Below are 21419 nucleotides of genomic sequence, written 5' to 3' on the forward strand. Positions count from 1 at the left end.
ATAATTGACGCATTGGTTGTAATTTTCCAAAAATTCCTTGAATCCTGGAAAAGTAACCGAGGATAGGAAGACTGTCGAAGAGACAGTTCAAAAAGGGAGGGAGACAAAAAGCAGGTAACTATAGGCCAAGTCGCCTAAAATCTAATGCTGGGAAAACATTGAAATAAAATATTAAATAAGCAATTTGGACACTGTGCAATTCTGGTCTCCCTGCTACAGGAAGGGTGTTGTGAAACTTGAAAGGGTTCAGAAAAGATTTATAAGGATGTTGCCAGAGTTGGAGGGTTTGAGCTATCAGGGAGGCAGAGTAGACTGGGGCTGTTTTCCCTGGAGCGTCAGAGGCTGAGAGGTGACCTTATAGAGGTTTATAAAACCATGAGGGGCATGGAAAGGGTAAACAGACAAGGTCTTTTCCCTGGGCATGCCAGTCCGAAACTAGACAGCATCGGTTTAAAGTGGGGGGGGCAGGGGGAAAGAAGAGACTTAAAAGGGATTTAAGGGGCAACTTTTTCACACACACGGTGGTGTGTGTATGGAATGAGCTACCAAAGGAAGTGGTGAAGGCTGGTACAATTACAGCACCTCTGGATGTGTATATGAATAGGAAGTGTTTAGAGGGATATGAGCCAAATGGGACTAGATTTATTTCGGATATCTAGCTGGCACGCACAAGTTGGATCAAAGGGTCTGTTTCTGTGCTATATATCCCTATGTCTCTAATCACGGAACATTTGGAAAATCATACCCTAATCAAACACTGCCAGCATGGCTTCATGAAAGGGAAATGTATTAGACTTTTCCAAAGGTGTCTCAACCAGAGAAGATAGAAGGGAACCAGAAGATGTGTTTTATTTGGGTTTACAGAAGGCAGTCAGAACGGCACCTCAAAACATCAAGTCATAAAAACCCATGGTGTTGGAGGTTGCATATTGGCATGGACAGAGAATTGCCTCGTGGGCAGGAAATAGCGAGTGTGGATAAGGGATTCTTTTCCACATTGGCAACTGTAACCAATGAGGTTCCACAGGGTTGTGTGCTGGGACCACAACGGTGTACAACAAACATTATTGATTGGGAGGAAGGATGTGTAGCCAAACTTGCAAAGACACAAAAGTGGGAAGCAAGGCTGGTTGTGAGAGCGAGACAAATAGTTTGTAAAACGGTACTGATAGGTTAAGTAAGTGAGCGAAACATTGGCAAACAGAGTAATGTAGGAAAATGTGAAGTCAATTTGGAAGGGAGAACAAAATAACAGCATATTATTTAAATGGAGAAAAACTGCAGTAAAATGCAACACAATGGGACTTGGGGTACTTGTGTGCAAAACACACGAGGCTAACACACTGGCAGCATGTACACAGAAAGGCGAATAGGACAAAAGCAAATTACTGCGGATGCTGGAATCTGAAACCAAAAGAGAAAATGTCTGAAAATCTCAGCAGGTCTGGCAGCATTGGAGAGAGAAAAGAGCTGATGTTTCAAGTCTAACTGACCCTGTCAAAGCACAAGGCAAATAGGATATTGGAACTTGTTTCAAGATGTCTGAAATGTAAGAATAGGGAAGTCTTATTACCACTGTACAAGGTGCTGGTGAGACCACACCTAGAGTGTTATGAGCAGTTCTAGCCCCCTTATTTAAATAAAAGATATTGCTTCATTGAAGGCAGTCCAAAAAAGTTCACCAGAATGATCCATGGCACGGAGGGATTGGTTTATGAGCAATAATTGATGAAGCAGCTGAGGATAGTAGAGCCTATAACACTATACTGCCATGGTATAGCAAGGGTGTGATTGCCCTAGATAGGGAGCTGAAGATGTTGCCTCATCTGCAGTGACTCGGCTATGAAGAAACACCAGATAGGCTGGGGTTATTTTCCTTAGAGCAGAGAAGGCTAAAGGGTGATTGAGGTGTAGAAGGTTGTGAAGGGTTTAGACAGGCTGGAAATGGAGAACCTTTCCCCTTTGTAGATGGGTCAATAACCACAGGCACAGTTTTATGGTATGGATTAGAATGTTTAGAGGGAATCTGGGGAAAAAGATCTTCACCCAGAGAGTGGGACCCACTGCCTAAAAAGGTTGAGAGGCAGGAAACACAAACACTTGAGTTTGTGAGCACTGGAAATGCCATAGCATACAAGGTTATGAGCCAAGGGCTGCAAAATGGAATTAGAGCAGATGGATGTTTGATGACTGTCACGGATACAATGGGTCAAAGGGCCTGTTTCGGTGCTGTTAAAAACTCTGGACTTGTGACTACTCTCAGCAACTCCTGCAGTGATGCTCTGGCCAGAATGTCAAAGATGCCAAACCCAGGGGAATTCAAATGAGAGAAACAAGAAGTGGATCACAGAGGGATTTGAACACAGTGATGATCATTTCTGAATTGCGGCAATACCAAACTGGGTGCCAGCAGAGGTCAGGAATAAAGTGAACTCAAACAGCAACAGTAGGAGTGCTTTGGAAACTAGAAGGAGCCTTACGTTCCCATCCACACAGCATAGCTCTCCGGGAGCTTGGGCACAAACAGTAGGGACTTGCCAGTAGCAACTTCCACAGCACCATAGCAGTCCGCCTCGAGCACTCCAAACGTCCAGTGGAAGTAAGATTCCTGTGACAAGGAACAAGTTTACTGTTTACAAATATTGTCCAATTCATCCCACTTCCCACCACCCTCCACCCAACTGTGTATATTTGTCCCCATTGCCTTTAGCACATTACTATGGAATTGTACTCCCACCACTCCTTCAGGCTGCACATTCCAGATCACAACCACTCAGTGTGGAAAGAATTCTCATCTGCTCTCTTTCCAGATCAGTCACTATTATTCAGGAAAGCATATAGCTAGACACTGACATTGTGTCTATCATCATTTACCAGCTACACTCACAGTACATTCATCATGTGGGAGGTCAGTGTGGGGAGCCTCATTCACTGCAATGCTCATGGCAGAACCAATTCCTGAGATTTTTTTCCCGGGTCAAGATATCAAACTTCAACAACTGCCTTGCAATCACCCAACCACCATCCCCCTCATCTGCACACAACCTGGAAACCACTGCCCACAAACTCCACCAACTGTTCCCTAAACTCCTTTCAAATGGCCCCCAACCCACTCCCCATTCTGTTCGACCAACACCAACCTATCACCCCTGTCAACACCCCTGCAAACCACACCCTCACCAGGTAATAGACTAATATGAATAGCTGGCTGGCTAACTAACTAACAGGTGGTGGTTACAGGGTTCAGTGCTGGGGTCACTGTTACTTCCAACATATTCATGACTTTATTCAGGAAAGTGGATGTACTTAAGCCAAATTTGCAACAGACACAAATAATTGGGATGGCAAGTGGTGATGGTGACACAGTCTGCAAAGGGATAAAGACAGATTGAGTGGACAAAGTCTCAGCAAATTGAGTATATTGTTAGACCATGTACTTTGGCAGGAAGAGGAGAGGGGCTGAATATTATTTAAAGGAGAAACATTGCAGAAGACTACAGAACAGATGCACTGGGAATCCTTATACTTGAATCAAAAAAAGCTAGCATCCAAATTCAGCAGGTACCTTTCCTTTTTAAATATTCACTCATGGGACATACAAGTCACTGATAAGAGTCAGCATTTATTGCCCATCCTTAGCTGCTCTCGAGAAGGTGGGGCTGAGCTGCATTCTTGAACCAGTGCAGTCTGTGTGCTGTAGGAAGACCCACAACGCCCTCAGTGAGCGTGTTCTAGGATTTGAACCAACATTGAAGGCAAATGGAACAGTAGCCTTTATTGCAATTGGAAAGTAGTAAAGTAATAGGGAGGCTTTGTTAAACTACACAAGACATCAGTCAGGAGGAGAAAGTGAGGACTGCAGATGCTGGAGATCAGAGCTGAAAAATGTGTTGCTGGAAAAGCGCAGCAGGTCAGGCAGCATCCAAGGAGCAGGAGAATTGACATTTCGGGCATAAGCCCTTCTTCAGGAATGAGGAGGGTGTGCCAAGCAGGCTAAGATAAAAGGTAGGGAGGAGGGACTTGGGGGAAGGGCATTGGGAATGCGATAGGTGGAAGGAGGTTAAGGTGAGGATGATAGGCCGGAGAGGAGGTGGGGGCGGAGAGGTCAGGAAGAAGATTGCAGGTCAAGAAGGCGGTGCTGAATCAGAGGGTTGGGACTGAGATAAGGTGGGGGGAGGGGAAATGAGGAAGCTGGAGAAATCTATATTCATCCCTTGTAGTTGGAGGGTTCCTAGGCGGAAGATGAGGCACTCTTCCTCCAGGCGTCGTGTTGCCATGGTCTACCAATGGAGGCGGCCAAGGACCTGCATGTCCTTGGTGGAGTGGGAGGGGGAGTTGAAGTGTTCAGCCACAGGACGGTTGGGTTGGTTGGTGCAGGTTTCCCAGAGGTGTTCTCTGAAACATCCCGCAAGTAGTTGGCCTATCTCCCCAATGTAGAGGAGGCCACATCAGGTGCAGCGGATGCAGTAAATGATGTGTGTGGAGTGCAGGTGAATTTGAGGGGGATATGGAAGGATCCCTTGGGGCCTTGGAGAGAAGTGAGGGAGGAGGTGTGGGTGCAAGTTTTGCATTTCTTGCGGTTGCAGGGGAAGGTGCCGGGAATGGAAGTTGGGTTGGTGGGGGTGTGGACCTGACGACGGAGTCACGGAGGGAGTGGTCTTTCTGGAACGCTGATAGGGGAGTAGAGGGAAATATATCCTTGATGATGGGGTCTGTTTGGAGGTGGCGGAAATGACGAAGGATGATACCATGTATCTGGAGGTTGGTGGGGTGGTAGGTGAGGACCAGTGGGGCTCTGTCCTGGTGGCGATTGGAGAGGCAGGGTTCAAGGGCGGAGGAGCAGGAAGTGGAGGAGATGCGGTGGAGAGCATCGTCAACCACATCTGAGGGGAAATTGCAGTGTTTGAAGGAGGAGGCCATCTGGGTTGTTCGGTATTGGAACTGGTCCCCCTGGGAACAGATGCGACAGAGGCAAAGGAATCGAGAATATGGGATGGCGTTTTTACAGGGGGCAGGGTGGGAGGAGGTATAATCTAGGTAGCTGTGGGGGTCGGTCGGTTTATAGTAAATGTCCGTGTTACTATACGGACCTATCCCAACGCCCCTCTCCCAAGTCCCTCCTCCCTACCTTTTATCTTAGCCTGCTTGGCACACCCTCCTTATTCCTGAAGAAGGGCTTATGCCCAAAATGTCGATTCTCCTGCTCCTTGGATGCTGCCTGACCTGCTGCGCTTTTCCAGCAACACATTTTCAAGACATCAGTCAGACCTCAGTTTAGAACTCTTTATCGATATTCACATTGGAGGTTCAGAGATGACTTAGTTGACATTTACACACACAAGATTCCATGGGGCTTTAAGAGTAAATTTCAACAGGCTGCTTCTCCCTCATGGTAGAGTCTACTACTAGAAGGCAAAATCTCAGAATACGAGCCAGATATTTAAAACAGATTAGGAGCAACTCCTTCTCAGAGGGTAGTGAATCTGTGGAGTTTTTCACTGCAGAGAGTTGTGGTGGTTGGCTTATTAAATATACTCAAGGCTGAGATAGACAGGTTTTTGACCAGTAAGGGAATTAAAGGCAGGAAAAATGAGTTCAGGTTATCAGTTCAGCAATGATCTCACTGACTGGCAGATTCATCTCAATGGGCTGAATATCCTACTTCTGTTCCTACATGGAGGCATAGCATTGTACAGTACAGAAACAGACCATTCCGTCCAACTCCTCCATGCCAACCAGATAGCCTAAATAAATTAGGTCCATTTACCAGCATTTGGCCCATATCGCTCCAACCCTTCCTATTCATATACCCATCTAGATGCCTTTTAAATGTTGCAAATGTACCAGCCTCCACCATTACCTCAGGCAGCTCATTCCATACACACACCACCCTCTGCATGAAAAAAATTGCCCGATAGGTTCCCTTTTACATCTTTACCCTCTCATCCTAAACCAATGGCCTCTTGTTCTGGACTCCCCCACCCCAGGGAAAAGACCTGGGTTATTCATGCCTCTCAATTTTGTAAACCTCTATCAGGTCACCCCTCAGCCTCTGACGCTCGAGAGAAACCAGCCCCAGCCTGTTCAGCCTCTCCCTAAAGCTCAAACCCTCCAACCCTGGCAACCTCCTTCTAAATCTTTTCTGAACCCTTTCAAGTTTCACAACATCCTTCCTTTAGCAGGGAGACCAGAACTGAATGCAATATTCCAAAAGTGGCCTAACCAACGTCCTGTACAGCTTCAACATGAGCTTCCTGCTCCATATTCAATACACTGACTAATAAAGGAAGCAAAACAAACACTTTCTTCAAAATCCTACATACCTGCAACTCCACTTTCAAGGAGCTATCAGCCTGCATTCCAAGGTCTCTTTGTTCAGCAACACCCCCCAGGACCTGACCATTAAGTGTATAAGACCTGCCCTGATTTGTCCCAAACTTGACAAGCCAGATGGCTTTCTGCACAATAAGATTCTATCGAAATTCTCTGGATAGCTGTCAATACAACTTGCTGAAAGGACTGATAGTCAGAAGTCACATGACACTAGGTTATAATCCAACAGGTTTATTTGAAATCACAAGCTTTCAGAGCACTGCTCCTTTGTCAGGTGGTGAAGTGGGGGGAAGCAGACATGGTGACTTCAGAACAGCGCACTGAAAGCTTGTGATTTAAAATAAACCTGTTAGACTATAACCTGGTGTCATGTGACTTGTGATTTTGATCCCTCCGCTCCCCCCCGGCCCCCAGTCCAACACTAGCACCTCCACATCAGGACTGATATATCTACAGCACCTGTCTGACTGACAGCCAATTTCTCTGCTGTATATCCGAAGTAACTATGACCCACCTGCCAGTTGTGAAAGTAATACAAAGGTCAGGCTATCCCTACAGCTGCCCCCAATTGTAACTGAAACTGCAGCTCACCTGACGGAAGATGATATCAGTGTCAGTGCAGTATCGCTGGAGTTGATCTCCCCCCTGCAGGAGCACTACCGCTTTCTTTGGCACCTCAGCATTCTTACGTAGCTGCTCACACAGACGACGCCTGTTCAAGGCAAAGAGGGCCATTGGCACCTGGAGGGTCTCGTTACCCAGTGAGAAGGAGGGCCTGAAAGCAGAGGACAAGAGAAATGGATTAGCAATTATCCACCAAGGTGCAGCAAATCAGACTGCCCAGTGTGAACAGAAAAGGATTCAACACCCAGTCACCTTTCCCTTCCGCTGACTGAGCTGCTATCACTGCAGTAAGAAACAGCCTCCCTTCAGAGTCAGGTAGTCAGTGGTTCTCAGTCCATCCTCAGACTGGCACACAACGCCAACTGATTGGCCCATCCCATCTGAAAAAGTCTACATATATCTCCTCCCCCACACACTCCCAAACCCCCTAACTTAGTTTAAAGCTCTCGGTGCTCCCCAAGCTTATGATTCTTTTATTTGGCACTCTGTAAAACAGGTTATGGATATCTATGTTAATGGGCTCCCTATTATCCACGGCAGGTTACTCATAGAGCATGGAAACAGACCCTTCGGTCCAACCCGTCCATACCAACCAGATATCCCAACCTAATCTAGTCCCACCTACCAGCACCCGGCCCATATCCCTCCAAACCCTTCCTATTCATATACCCATCCAAATGCCTCTTAAATGTTGCAATTGTACCAACCTCCATCATTCCCTCTTACAGCTCATTCCATACATGTACCACCCTGTTTAAAAAAGTTGCACCTTAGGTCTCTTTTATATCTTTTCCCTCTCACCCTAAACCTATACCCTCTAGTTCTGGATTCCCCCACCCCAGGGAAAAGACTTTGTCTATTTATCCTATCCATTACGCTCATAATTTTGTAAATTTCTATAAGGTCACCCCTCAGCTTCCGACGCTCCAGGGAAAACAGCCCCAGCCTGTTCAGCCTCTCCCTGTAGCTCAAATCCTCCAACCCTGGCAACATCCTTCTAAATCTTTTCTGAACCTTTTCAAGTTTCACAACATCTTTCCGATAGGAAAGAGAGCAGAGTTGCATGCAATATTCCAACAGTGGCCTAACCAATGTCCTGTACAGCTGCAACATTGGCTCCCAACTCCTGTACTCAATACTCTGACCAATAAAGGAAAGCATAGCAAATGCCTTCTTCACTATCCTATCTACCTGCGACTCCACTTTCAAGGAGCTATGAACCTGCACTCCAAGCTCTCTTTGTTCAGCAACACTCCCTAGGACCTCACCATTAAGTGTATAAGTCCTGCTAAGATTTGCTTTCTCAAAATGCAGCACCTCACCTTTATCTGAATTAAACTCCATCTGCCACTTCTTTGCCCATTGGCCCATCTGGTCCAGATCCTGTTGTAATCTAAGGTAACCCTCTTCGCTGTCCACTACATCTCCAATTTTGGTGTCATCTGCAAAATTACAACTGGACCTCTTATGCTCGCATCCAAATCATTTATGTAAATGACAAAAAGTAGAGGACCCAGTACCGATCCTTGTGGCACTCCACTGGTCATAGGCCTCCAGTCTGAAAAACAACCCTCTCACCACCACCCTCTGTCTTCTACCTTTGAGCCAGTTCTGTATCCAAATGGCTAGTTCTCCCTGTATTCCGTGAGATCTAACCTTGCTAACCAGTCTCCCCTGGGGAACCTTGTCGAATGCCTTACTGAAGTCCATATAGATCACATGTACTGCTCTGCCCTCATCAATCTTCTTTGTTACTTCTTCAAAAAACTGTATCAAGTTTGAGAGACATGATTTCCCATGCACAAAGCCATGTTGACTATCCCTAATCAGTCCTTGCCTTTTCAAATATATGTACATCCTGTCCCTCAGGATTCCCTCCAACAACTTGCCCACCACTGACGTCAGGCTCACTGGTCTATAGTTCCCTGGCTTGTCCTTACCACCCTTCTTTGAGATTGATAGATTCTTGATGTCTCGAGGAATTAAGGGCTACGGGGAGAATGCGGGTAAGTGGAGTTGAAATGCCCATCAGCCATGATTGAATGGCGGAGTGGACTCGATGGGCCGAATGGCCTTACTTCCACTCCTATGTCTTATGGTCTAAACACTGGTACCACATTAGCTAACCTCCAGTGTTCCAGCACCTCACCTGTGACTATTGACGAAACAAATATCTCACCAAGAGGTCCAGCAACCACTTCTCTAGCTTCCCACAGAGTTCTCGGGTACACCTGATCAGGTCCTGGGGGTTTATCCACTTCTTTGTGTTTCAAGACATCCAGCACTTCCTCCTCTGTAATCTGGACATTTTGCAAGATGTCACCATCTATTTCCCTACAGTCTATACCTTCCATATCCTTTTCCACAGTAAATACTGATGCAAAATATTCATTTAGTATCTCCCCCATTTTCTGTGGCTCCACACAAAGGCCGCCTTGCTGATCTTTGAGGGGCCCTATTCTCTCCTTAGTTACCCTTTTGTCCTTAATATATTTGTATAAAAACACTTCGGAATCTCCTTAATTCTATTTGCCAAAGCTAGCTCATGTCCCCTTTTTGCCCTCCTGATTTCTCTCAAGTGTACTCCTACTTCCTTTATACTCTTCTACAGATTCCCTCGATCTATCCTGTCTATATCCGAGATATGCTTCCTTCTTATTCTTAACCAAACCCTCAATTTCTTCAGTCATCCAGCATTCCCTATACCTACCAGCCTTCCCTTTCACCCCGACAGGAATATACTTTCCCTGGATTCTTGTTATCTCATTTCTGAAAGCTTCCCATTTTCCAGCCATCCCTTTACCTGCGAACATCTGCCTCCAATCAGCCTAATACTGTCAAAATTGGCCTTTCTCTGATTTAGAACTTCAACTTTTAGATCCGGTCTATCCTTTTCCATCACTATTTTAAAACAAATAGAATTATGGTCGCTGGCCCCAAAGTGCTCCCCCACTGACACCTCAGTCACCTCTCCTGCCTTATTTCCCAAGAGTAGGTCAAGTTTTGCACCTTCTCTCGTAAGTACATCTACATACTGAATCAGAAAATGTTCTTGTACATACTTAAATTCCTCTCCATCTAAACCCTTAACACTATGGCAGTCCAGTCTATGTTTGGAAAGTTAAAATCCTCTACCATAACCACCCTATTATTCTTACAGATAACTGAGATCTCCTTACAAGTTTGTTTCTCAATTTCCCTGTGACTATTAGGTGATCGATAATACAATCCCAATAAGGTGATCATCCCTTTTTTATTTCTCTGTTCCACCCAAATAACTTCCCCTGGATGTATTTCCGGGAATATCCTCCCTCAGTACAGCTGTAAATACTATCCCTTTTCAAAAACACCACTCCCCCTCCTCTCTTGCCTCCCTTTCTATCCTTCGTGTAGCATTTGTATCCTAGAACATGTTGATCAAACATGATTTCCCTTTCAATAAACCATGCTAACTGTCCCCAATTACATTGGGAAAATTCAACATGTTCAACTACAATCTCCTTAATGCTCAACCGACACCTTCTCCATGACAGATGCCAAACTAACTGGTCTGTATTTTCTCACTTTCTGCCTCCATCCCTTCCTGAATAGAGGAGTTATACTTGACCATTTTAAGGCTGATAAAATCTCTCCAGAATCTAGTAAAGTTTCAAAAATGAGTACCCATTGCATCTCATTACCCTCCTCTTAAAAACCACAGGATGATGTCAATCAAACACTATTAAACAGATGCATTTGGTACTATCACTGGGCCAGTGATCCAGAATTTTTGCTTAATGCATTGAGAACATGGGTTTGAATCCACAATTATAAGTGGTGAAAGTTTAACTCAATTTTTAAAAATCTGGAATTAAAGGTCCCAGGAAGTGTTGTTGAACAAAGATCTTGGAGTGCGGGTTCATAGCTCCTTGAAAGTGGAGTCACAGGTAGATAGGATAGTGAAGGCGGCGTTTGGTATGCTTTCCTTTATTGGACAGAGCATTTAGTATAGGAGTTGAGGGGCCATGCTGTGGCTTTCCAGGACACTGGTTCAGCCACTTTTGAAATACTGTGCACTATTCTGGCCTCCCTCCTGTCAAAAGGGTGTTGTGAAACTTGAAAGGGTTTAGAAAAAATTTACAAGGATATTGGCAAGGTTGGAGGGCTTGAGCTACAGGAGAGGTTAAATAGACTGGGGCTGGTTTCCCTGGAGCCGAGGCTGAGCAGTGACCTTATAGGGGTTTATAAAATCACGATGGGCATGGATAGGATAAATAGACAAGTCTTTTCCCTGGGGTGCAGGAGTGCAGAACGAGGGGTTCATGGTGAGAAGGGGAAGATTTAAAAGGCACCACAGGGCAACTTTTTTCATGCACAAGGTATGGAATGAGCTGCCAGAGGAAGTGGAGGAGGCTACAGCATTTAAAAAGCGTCATGGTTACATGTAAAGGAAGGGTTTGGAGGGATATGGGCCAAGTGCTGGCAGGTGGGACTAGTTTGGGTTAGGATATCTGGTCGGCATGGACAGGTTGGACCAAGGATCTGTGTCCATGCTGTACACCTCTATGACTGTATGACCTTAATGACAACCACATAACAAAAACACATCTGGTTCAGTAATGTCCTTTCGGGTTGGAACTTTGCCATGTGTACCTGGTCTGGAGTGTGTATGACTCCAGACCCACAGCAATGTGGTTAACTCTGAACTGCCCTCTGAATTGGTGCAGCAAGCCAGTGAATTCCAGGACAGTTAAGGACAGGAAATAGACACTAGTCTGCCAGTGACAGCCACATCCTGGGAACAATGCTTTCCAAAAACAAAAGGTCAAGTACATATCAACCCACAGTTCTATCAGCTACTCCCCTCTTGATTCCAAAGGCAACTGGACACACTGCCACAAGATTCATCTTCCACGTTCTAACAGATTAATTCCTGTCACACAGGCTCATTGCGTTCACTTCCCCTTCCACCCAAGTTAATGTTAAACATATCTGCCTAAGTCTAATGCCATCTCCTGCACGCTTTATCTTCAGCAACTGAAACTCTAACTTCCACCAGTATCCTTCCTTTGTTGCTTTTCTTTCATGGCCTGGACTGGTTATGATGACTCATTTCAAACACCACGACATCACTGAACTTTAAATCTGGTTGTGTGAATTCTGTGATAGCAAGCTACATGATCCACAGTTCTGTAGCTCTTCCACATTCTATAACTAAATTGCTCTAAATAAAAGTACCATGACAGAAATATGACACTTTTCAAGAATTCAGTCTATTTAAGAATGCACATGACATTACTTTCCATCTTAAAAGGTTTTACCCTCTCTGTGCACTTCTCTGCTTTCCTAAATTCCCAACAAACCCAGCTCACTCTCTTCTCCTTCACTCTCTAAATCCTGCCTTGTGTAGCATTACAGTCAAAAGTGTGGTGCTGGCAAAGCACAGCAGGTCAGGCAGCATCCGAGGAGCAGGAAAATAGACATTTCAGGCAAAAGCCCTTCATCACAAAAGCAATATTCAAATAATGTCCAATAGTCGGGACACAAGCTGACAGTTGCAAGGATTTTAATTTGTCACTAAAGACAGTCCAGTGGTGGTGGGAGGGAGACACCAAACACAAGTTCAATGGGGACAGACAGCAAGGAAAAGTCACTAAGTATGGGAAATAGACAGACAATAGAGTATTGAGTTTTGCCTGCACTAGAGGGGACCATGGTGTCAGATAGAGAACAAAATCCCCTCTACACCATCCCCAAACACTCCCATCAATTGCTCTGTCTCTTCCTGAGCCATAACATCAATTTTCTGTGATGATCAATTGCAATTAACCAGAATGGAAATAACACATTCTAAACATGAGGGGAACCAGTGTCATAACTGGACTCTCAGAAGACGTTCTACAGAGTAACTCACAAAAGGTTAAATAAGACGACTAGAGCCCATGGTGTTGAAGATAGTATATTAGCACGTATATTGACTCAAGGGTAGGAAATAGCGAGTGGGAATAAGGAGTTCTTTTTCAGATTGGCGACATGTGACCAGGAGATTCAACTGTTTACAATACACATGAATGACTTGGAGGGAGTGAATGTACGTAGCCAAATTTGCAGACATCACAAAAATACGTGGAAAGGCAGATTGAGAGAGAGAAGCAAACAGTTCACAGAGAGATAGTAATTGGTGAGGGAAGTTGCAATAAAATTGACAAAGTATAATGCAGGAAAATGCAGAGTTGCTCAGTTTGGTAGGGAGAAAGAACAGAATATTATTTAAATAGAGAGAAACTGCAGAAAGCTGTAACACAAAGGGACTGGGGGGGGGGGGGGGGGGTGTAGAGAACATGTACATGTTACACAGAAAACTAGCACCCAGGTGCAACAGGTAATCAGGAAGGCTAATAGGATGTTGGCCCTTATTTCAAGTAGGTTGAAGTATAAGAGTAGGGAAGCCTTACTGCACCTGTACAAGGCCACATCTGGACACTGGTCCTCTTATTTAAAAGAAAAAGTATCATTTCATTGGTGGTATTACAGAGGATTCAATCGTATGATCCCAGGTATGGAGGGATTATCCCGTGAGCAATAGGAGAATCAAGAGTTATGGGGAAAGGGCAGGAAAGGAACATGAGGAATGTCAGATCAGCCATGATTCGATTGAACAGCAGCGCAGGATTGAGGAGCCAAACAGCCTACCGCAGTTCCTATTTTTGTTTCATTAGAAATAGAAGTTGTTGGAAAAGCTCAGCAGGTCTGGTAGCATCTGTGCAGAGAAAACAGTTAATGTTTCAGGTCCAGAGACCCTTCCTGAGAATTTCTGGGATGATGCTGCCAGACTTGCTGAGCTTTTCCAACAACTATTGCTTTTGTTTCGGATTTACAGCATCCACAGTTCTTTCAGTTTTTATTTCCTATTTCTAATGGTCTTAAATAGAATTGTGATTTAAAAATGCTGTGTAATGCGGATAAATAAAAGATTAACCATAACATAAGCAAAAATAGGAAGGTGAATTATTTGAATAATTGAGAGATGAGAATGTTCTATGAACCCTGGGTGTGTCTGTGCACAAGTCGCTGAAAGCAAGCAGCAAGTGCAGCAGGCAGGAACAAAGGCAAACTGAACTGGCCTTCATACTGAGAGGATTCGAGTGCAGGAACAATTGATGCAATTGTACAGAGCTTTGTCAAGGCCACACCTGGAGAATTGTGTGCAGTTGTGGTGTCCTTTTCTGAGGAAGGATATTCTTGCTGTACAGGGAGTGCAGAGAAGGTTTACCAAATTGATTCCTGGGATGGCAGGACTGACATCAAGAGGAATCGAGTCAGGAAGGATTGTAGTCACTGGACAAAAGTGAGGACTGCAGATGCTGGAGATTAGAGCAAGATTGTGTTGCTGGAAAAGCACAGGTCAGGCAGCATCCGAGGAGTAGGAGAATCTGATTAAGGGCTTTTGCCTGAAACATAGATTTTCCTGCTCCTTGGATGCTGCCTGATCTGCTGTGCTTTTCCAGCACCACTGGACTTTAGGAGAATAAGAGAGGAGCTCAAAAACCTATAAAACTCCAACAGGACAAGACAGGTTAGATGCAGGAAGGATGGCCCCGACGCTGGAGCAGTGGTTGTAGTTTAGTGGTAGGAGGCAAACCTTTCTAGGAAAGGCAAGAAATCTGAGAGGAGAAATGTCTTCAACCCAGAGAGTGGCAAGCCTGTTGAATTCAGTCCCACAGAAAGTTAGACACCAAAACAGTGTTTCCAAGGAGGGAGCAGATATCGTGCTTGAAGCTAAAAAAAATCAAGAGATGGGGTGGGGGAGGGATTAGGGTATGGAACTCGATGATTGGCCATGATCATACTGAAAGATAGAGCAGGCTCAAGGAGTTGAACAGCCTACTCCTGTTCCTTTCTACTTTGTTTCTAGCTTTCACTCTCTCCCATTTTCAAATTAATCTCAGAAAATAATAATTTGTTCTCATCTCTCCCAACCCTTGCTCAATCGCTTACACCTTTCACATTTTTCAGATCCAATGAAATGTCCATCAACCTGAAGTTTTTGGTGATCCTCGTCCTCATGGCTGCCACTCTGACCTGCTGAGTATTACCAACACCAACGGCCTACCTTTGAGACTTCTAGAATTCGCAGTACTCTGCCCTTCAATCCTTTCCTCTTGAATGATGAACATTGACAAGCATTTGGAGAACTCCACTGCTCTGAGTCGAGAGGTGGCTATGGAATCTTTCCCACAGTGAATTAATTGAACCTCAATATCTCACCCATAAGAAAAACCACTGGGCAATATAACAAATGTATGGTATAAAAGATGTAAACAAAAAGAACTGTGCATGATGGAGATCAGAAACAACATGCTGGAGAAACTCAGCAGGTCTGCAACATCTGAGAGCGAGAGACAAACAAAGTTAATATTTCTAGTTCAGTGACCCTTTATGATATAAATTATGGTTATAGTTGTGGCAAGTCCATCATCTCAGCTTTGGGAAATTACTACAGAACATCCTCAAGGTAGGGTCCTAGGCCCAACCATCTTCAGCTGATTTATCAAAGACTTTTCCAGAAGGTTAGAAGTGAGGATTGTCACTAATTCTTCAGATATTGAAGCAGTCCATTTCCAAATGTAGCAAGACCTGGAAAAATGACCAGGTTTATACTGAAAAGTGGCAAGTAACATTCATGCCTCACAAGTGCCAGGCAATGACCATCTACAGCACAAAATAATTAAACCATCACCAAATGACCTTCAAGGTCATTACCATCACCGAATCCCCCCCACTGTCAATATCCTGGGATTACCACTGAGCAGAAACCCGACTGGGTCTCACCACAAACTGGCTACAAGAACAAGTCAAATACAAGGATCTCTGCAGCATACAGCTCATCACCTGCCTGTCAACTATCGACAAAGCACAAGGCAGGAGTGTGACAAAATATTCTCCACTTGCATGGATGGCTGCAGCTCCAGTAGGTTACTCACTGCAGAATTTCTATTCTCTAACCTTCTCTTATAGCCATCGTAATTAGATATGTCCAGTTCTGTTCAGTTTCTCGTCAATGGTAACTCCCTCCAGAACGTTGACAGTCAGTGATGGTAACACTAGCCTGGCCGAGTACAGTGGAGCAAGCACACACCCCTTCCCACCATCACCACCTGCCCAGAGAGTAACCGAGCCTGCAGACTGTACAGCCACCTACACACTCACTCTGAGATTGGGGGGGGGAGAAGAGTCATCCTCGTCTGCGAGGGACTAATAATGATAATGCTATTGAATGAGGGGCAGTGGTTAGATTCTCACTTGTTGGAGATGGGCATTGCCTGGTAGATGTGTGCAGTGAATGCCAATATAGCAATGTCTTAGTACTGCAGCACCAATAACTAGGGGAAGGCCATCACCTGAACTTCAGGCTCACTCCTATTTTCTAATTCCAGTCAAATGTGGCTTTTTCTTTCACTTTCCATTCTGAAGGTGTGATCTCTCCAGTATGCTGACTAACCTGTATTTTGCTTTTATTTCCCCACTCCACCCTGCCTGGCTGCACTCTGCCTCATATGTCAACCTTTAAACCCACAAAGCTATTTAAAACTAATTCAACTTCTTCAATCAGTCAGCTCCTTGACATAATTTCATAATCATTCCTCTGACTTCTCTTGAAACTGCTGACTCAAGCTGAGGCACAGCTGCAAGGATCATTCACATCGTAACTTGTGACAATTCTACTGGTGAACCATCACAGCTTGTTGTTGTGGTTCTGTTCGCCGAGCTGGGAGTTTTTGTTGCAAACGTTTCGTCCCCTTTCTAGGTGACATCTTCAGTGCTTGGGAGCCTCCTGTGAAGCGCTTCTGTGCTGATTCCTCCGGCATTTATACTGGTTTGAATCTGCCGCTTCCGGTTGTCAGTTGCTGTCCGCTGCAGTGGCCGGTATATAGGGTCTAGGTCAATGTGTCTGCTCAGCGAACAGAACCATAACAACGAGCACCCGAGCTACAAATCTTCTCACAAACTTTGAACATCACAGCTTGGTCTGACTCTATCCTTTCAATGCTTTTAACACATCATTGGAAAAGAATGCCCAGCTGAATTTCCAACTTGTTGATTCCCAAAGCTGACTGTCGAACTCTCAATCCCAACCTGATGGGGCAGCCAACTCAATACGACAGGACAGAACCTGCTCCCTGGGTCCCCTGTCACTCCAGAGAATTACTGATCTTTTCGGTCACATGGGCAACTTCACCAATGATTGGCTTCTGTTCGTTCAGGGCGTGCCACCCAGCTGCATGCTCATGGAATCATACATTACAGACCACATCCCAGACACCACCATTACTGGATATGTGGGTGCTTGTAGATGTGTGTGGGGGGGTGGGGGGGAACACCACGTGGGATAGAGTCAGGAGAGAGTTGCCCTGGGAGTCCTCAACACAGATTCCAGATCCCATGAAGTCTCATGGTTTCAGGTTAAACATGGGCAAGAAACCCTCCGCTGATTACCATATCATACCGTACAACACTGGAAGGACGCACTGAGGGTGGCAACGGTGCAATGTATTCTGGTTGGCTCAGCAGCAGTATCACTGATCAAGCTGGTCGGATCCTAAAGGACATGGCTGCTAGGCTGGGTCTGCGGCTGGTGGGGAGGGAACCAAGAGGGAAAATCATGTTTGACCTCATCCTTACCAATCTGCCAGCTGCAGATACATCTGTCCATGACAGTATCAGTAAGAGTGACCATTGCACAGTCCATGTGGAGACTTCACATTGAGAGTGCCCTCCATCGTGTTGTGTGGCACTATCACCGTGCTAACTGGGACAGACTTCAAACAGATCTAGCAACTCAACACTGGGCATCCATGAGATGCTGTGGGCCATCAACAGCAGCAGAGCTGTACTCCAGCACAATCTGTAACCTCATTTCCCCAGCATATCCCCCACTCAACCATTACCATCAGGATAGGGGATCAACCCTGGTTTAACAGAGAGTTCAGGAGGGCATGCCAGGAGCAGCATCAGGCATACCAGAAAATGAGATGTCAAGCAGGTGAACCTACCATTTAGGATTACCGTGTACCAAACAGCATAAGCAGCAAGTGATAGACAGATCTAAGTGATCCCACAACCAACTGATCTGAATTAAGCTCTGCAGTCCTTCCAGTTGCGAATGGTGGTGGACAATGGAGGAGCAGACTCCCTATCCTCAGTGCTGGAAGAGCCCAGCGCATCAGTGCAAAAGGTAAGGCTGAAGCTTTTGCAACAATCTTCAGCCCAGAGTGTTGAATGGATGATTCATTTTGGCCTCCTCCAGTAGTTCCCAGCATCACGGATACCAGTGTCCAGCCAATTCAATTCACTCCACATGATAAGAAGAAATGGTTGGAGACACTAGAGACTGCAAAGGGCCCTGACAACATTCCAGCAATAGTACTGAAGATGTGTGCTCCAGAACTTGCTGCTCCCCTAGCTAAGCTGTTCCAGTACAACTACAACACTGGCATCTACCCGACCATGAGGAAAGTTGCCAAATTCAACCTGGCCAATTATTGCTTCATGAGTCTACTCTCAATCCTCAGTATGTGATGGGCAGTGTCAGTAACAGTGCTATCAAGCAGCATCTGCTCAGCAATAACCTGCTCAGTGACACCCAGTTTGGGTTCCCCCAGGGTCACTCAGCTCCTGACCTCATTCCAGCCTTGGGTCAAACATGGACAAAGCAGCTGAATTCCAGAGGGGAGGGGAGAGGGACAGCCCTTGACATCGAGGCTGCATTTGACCAAATGTCGCATCAAGGAGCCCTGGCCAAACTAGAATCAATGCAAGTCAAGGAGCAAACTCTCCGGTCATTGGAGTGATACCTGACAGATAAGAAGATGGTGGTGGTTGTTGGAAGTCAATCATCTCAGCTCTAGAACATCTCTGCAGGAGTGCCTCAGGGTAGTGTCCTAGACCCAACTACGTTCAGCTACTTCATCGTTATGTTCAGCACCATTTGCAATTTCTCAAATATTGAAGGAGTCCAGGTTCAAATGCAACAAGACCTGGACAGTGTCCTATCTTGGGGTGACAGGTGGCAAGTAATACAAATGCCAAACAACGACTATTTCCCAACAAGAGACAATCACTGCCCTTTGCATTCAATGGTGTCACCATCACTGAATCCCTCGATACTAACATCCTTGGATTACTATAGACAAGACACAAGTGGACTCACGAAAAGATTTTGTGAAACTTGAAAGGGTTCAGAAAAGATTTACAAGGATGTTGCCAGGGTTGGAGGATTTGAGCTACAGGGAGAGGCTGAACAGGCTGGGGCTGTTTTCCCTGGAGCGTCAGAGGCTGAGGGGTGACCTTATAGAGGTTTTCAAAATTATGAGGGGCATGGATAGGATAAATAGACAAAGTCTTTTCCCTGGGGTCGGGGGGTCCAGAACTAGAGGGCATATTTCTGGGTGAGAGGGTAAAGATATAAAAGAGACCTAAGGAGGAACTTTTTCACACAGAGGGTGGTACGTGTATGGAATGAGTTACAAGTGGGTGTGGTAGAGGCTGGTACAATTGCAACATTTAAGAGGCATTTGGATGGGTATATGAATGGGAAAGGTCTGGAGGAATATGGGCCAGGTGCTAGCAGGTGGGACATGATTGCGTTGGGATATCTGGTCAGCATGGACAGGTTGGACCGAAGGGTCCGTTTCCATGCTGTACATCTCGATGATTCACCACATAAACAGTGGCTACAAAAGCAGGTCAGAGACCAGAAATCCTGCAACGAGTACAAGCACTTTACCTTGTAACTCCCCAAAGCCTGGCTATCATCCACAAGAGACAGGTCAGGAGTGTGATGGAATACTCACCGCTTACCTGAATGGGTGCAGCTCCAACAACACTCAAGTAGTTTGACACCAGAGGACAAAGCAGTCCACTTGTCTGGCACAACATCTACAAGCACACACTCCACCACCCCCCTGTATTTTCTATTATTGTTTTAATCATTGTCATAAATAAAGAATTGCCAATGGGGCCTGGACACTCCTCAACAAGTACAGCAACTTCCCCACAACGACTCTATCAAACCCTATCATAACCTTCAAAAATAAAATCAGAAGTTGTCAGACAGCAGATCTGGAAGCATGAGTGGAAAGAAATCAAGATGTGGAGGTCCCGGTGTTCAATTGCAGTGGACAAGGTCCAGAGTCACACGACACCAGATTATAGTCCAACAAGTTTATTTGAAATCAAAAACTTTGAGTGCTGCTCCTTTGTCAGATGAAGTGACGGAGGAGCACTGCTTCAAAGGCTTGTGATTTAAAATAAATCTGTTGGACTATAACGCAATGTCATGTGACTTCTGAGAAAAATCAGTCAGCATTTCAGGTCACTTGGGCCCTAAACATTAACAGATTCCTAACTTCACAGATGCTGCCAAATCTGCTGAGCTTTCCCAGCAACTTCTGTTTTTGTTTCTCATTTACAGAACATGCAGTTCTTTTGGTTTACATGATCAATTCTGATTTACTTATTCAGGTTCCCTAACTTATCAAGTTGGGAAGCACTTTCACAAAAGATTTCATCTTTAACCCACTGAAAACATTTACAAGATCAATTCAGCAATCGATTAATAAAGGAAAGTGTTTGCATGATGTGAAAACAAAATTCACCAGACAACATATGAAACAGTGCTCCCAGCTCCACCTGAGGAGAGGCACTCACCCTCGCCCCACATCCCCCAGGGGCAGGGAGCAGGGGACAGGGGGCAGGGGACAGGGGGCAGGGGACAGGGGGCAGGGGGCAGGGGACAGGGGGCAGGGGGCAGGGGACAGGGGACAGGGGGCAGGGGACAGGGGGCAGGGGACAGGGGACAGGGGACAGGGGACAGGGGACACCACCCCACCCCAGCCCACCCGGTCAGGGTCTCTGCCCCCTCCCCCCCACCATCCCAGCTGTACCCCTCCCCCACACCAGTCAGGGTCTCTCTCCTCATTCCCCCACCCTGGGGGCTCCTCCTGTTACCCACAAACTCAACTCCGCTCCCAACCGGCCTCCCGTACCCCACAGTGACGGGGCTCGGAGCATGGGCTCGGGGGTGTCACCGTCCCTCCTCCCCATATACCACCCACACTCCCCACTCACTTACCCCTCTGTCGCCGCCATGTTGGTGCTTCCCGCTCTCACGTGACCGGCCTGGCCTTTAATGCACTTGGGCCATGCCCACCCTGCCCATCCGCCAATGGAGGCCCGCGAGCGGGGCACGTGGGCAGCACAATGTACGCCGGGATTTGTAGTTCACCCGCTGCCCGGACCTCCGACCCCGCCCACTCACTCCCTGCCCCGCCCACTTCATACACCGCCCCGCCCACTCAAACTCAGCCCCGTCCCTCCGACCCCGCCCACTCACACCCTGCTCCGCCCACTCAAACTCAGCCCCGTCCCTCCGACCCCGCCCACTCACACCCTGCTCCGCCCCTTCCGACCCCGCCCCCTCA

The 21419-nt window shown here is 46.1% G+C and overlaps 1 protein-coding gene across 1 annotated transcript in view; it reads right to left on the minus strand.

Moving 5' to 3' along the window:
* The window catches only part of pepd (peptidase D), a 168311-nt gene extending 147199 nt beyond the window's left edge, over positions 1 to 21112 (minus strand). Inside the window, exons 1-3 of the mRNA XM_060837549.1 lie at positions 21071 to 21112; positions 6925 to 7108; positions 2481 to 2608 (exon numbers count right to left, since the gene is read on the minus strand). Coding sequence (XP_060693532.1) covers positions 2481 to 2608; positions 6925 to 7108; positions 21071 to 21087 — 329 coding nt within the window. The 5' untranslated portion in view covers positions 21088 to 21112. The remainder of the gene's footprint in view (positions 1 to 2480; positions 2609 to 6924; positions 7109 to 21070) is intronic.
* Between the last annotated feature and the right edge of the window lie 307 nt (positions 21113 to 21419).

Source organism: Hemiscyllium ocellatum, chromosome 17 (genome assembly GCF_020745735.1).
Source record: "Hemiscyllium ocellatum isolate sHemOce1 chromosome 17, sHemOce1.pat.X.cur, whole genome shotgun sequence".
Lineage (NCBI taxonomy): Eukaryota > Metazoa > Chordata > Chondrichthyes > Orectolobiformes > Hemiscylliidae > Hemiscyllium > Hemiscyllium ocellatum.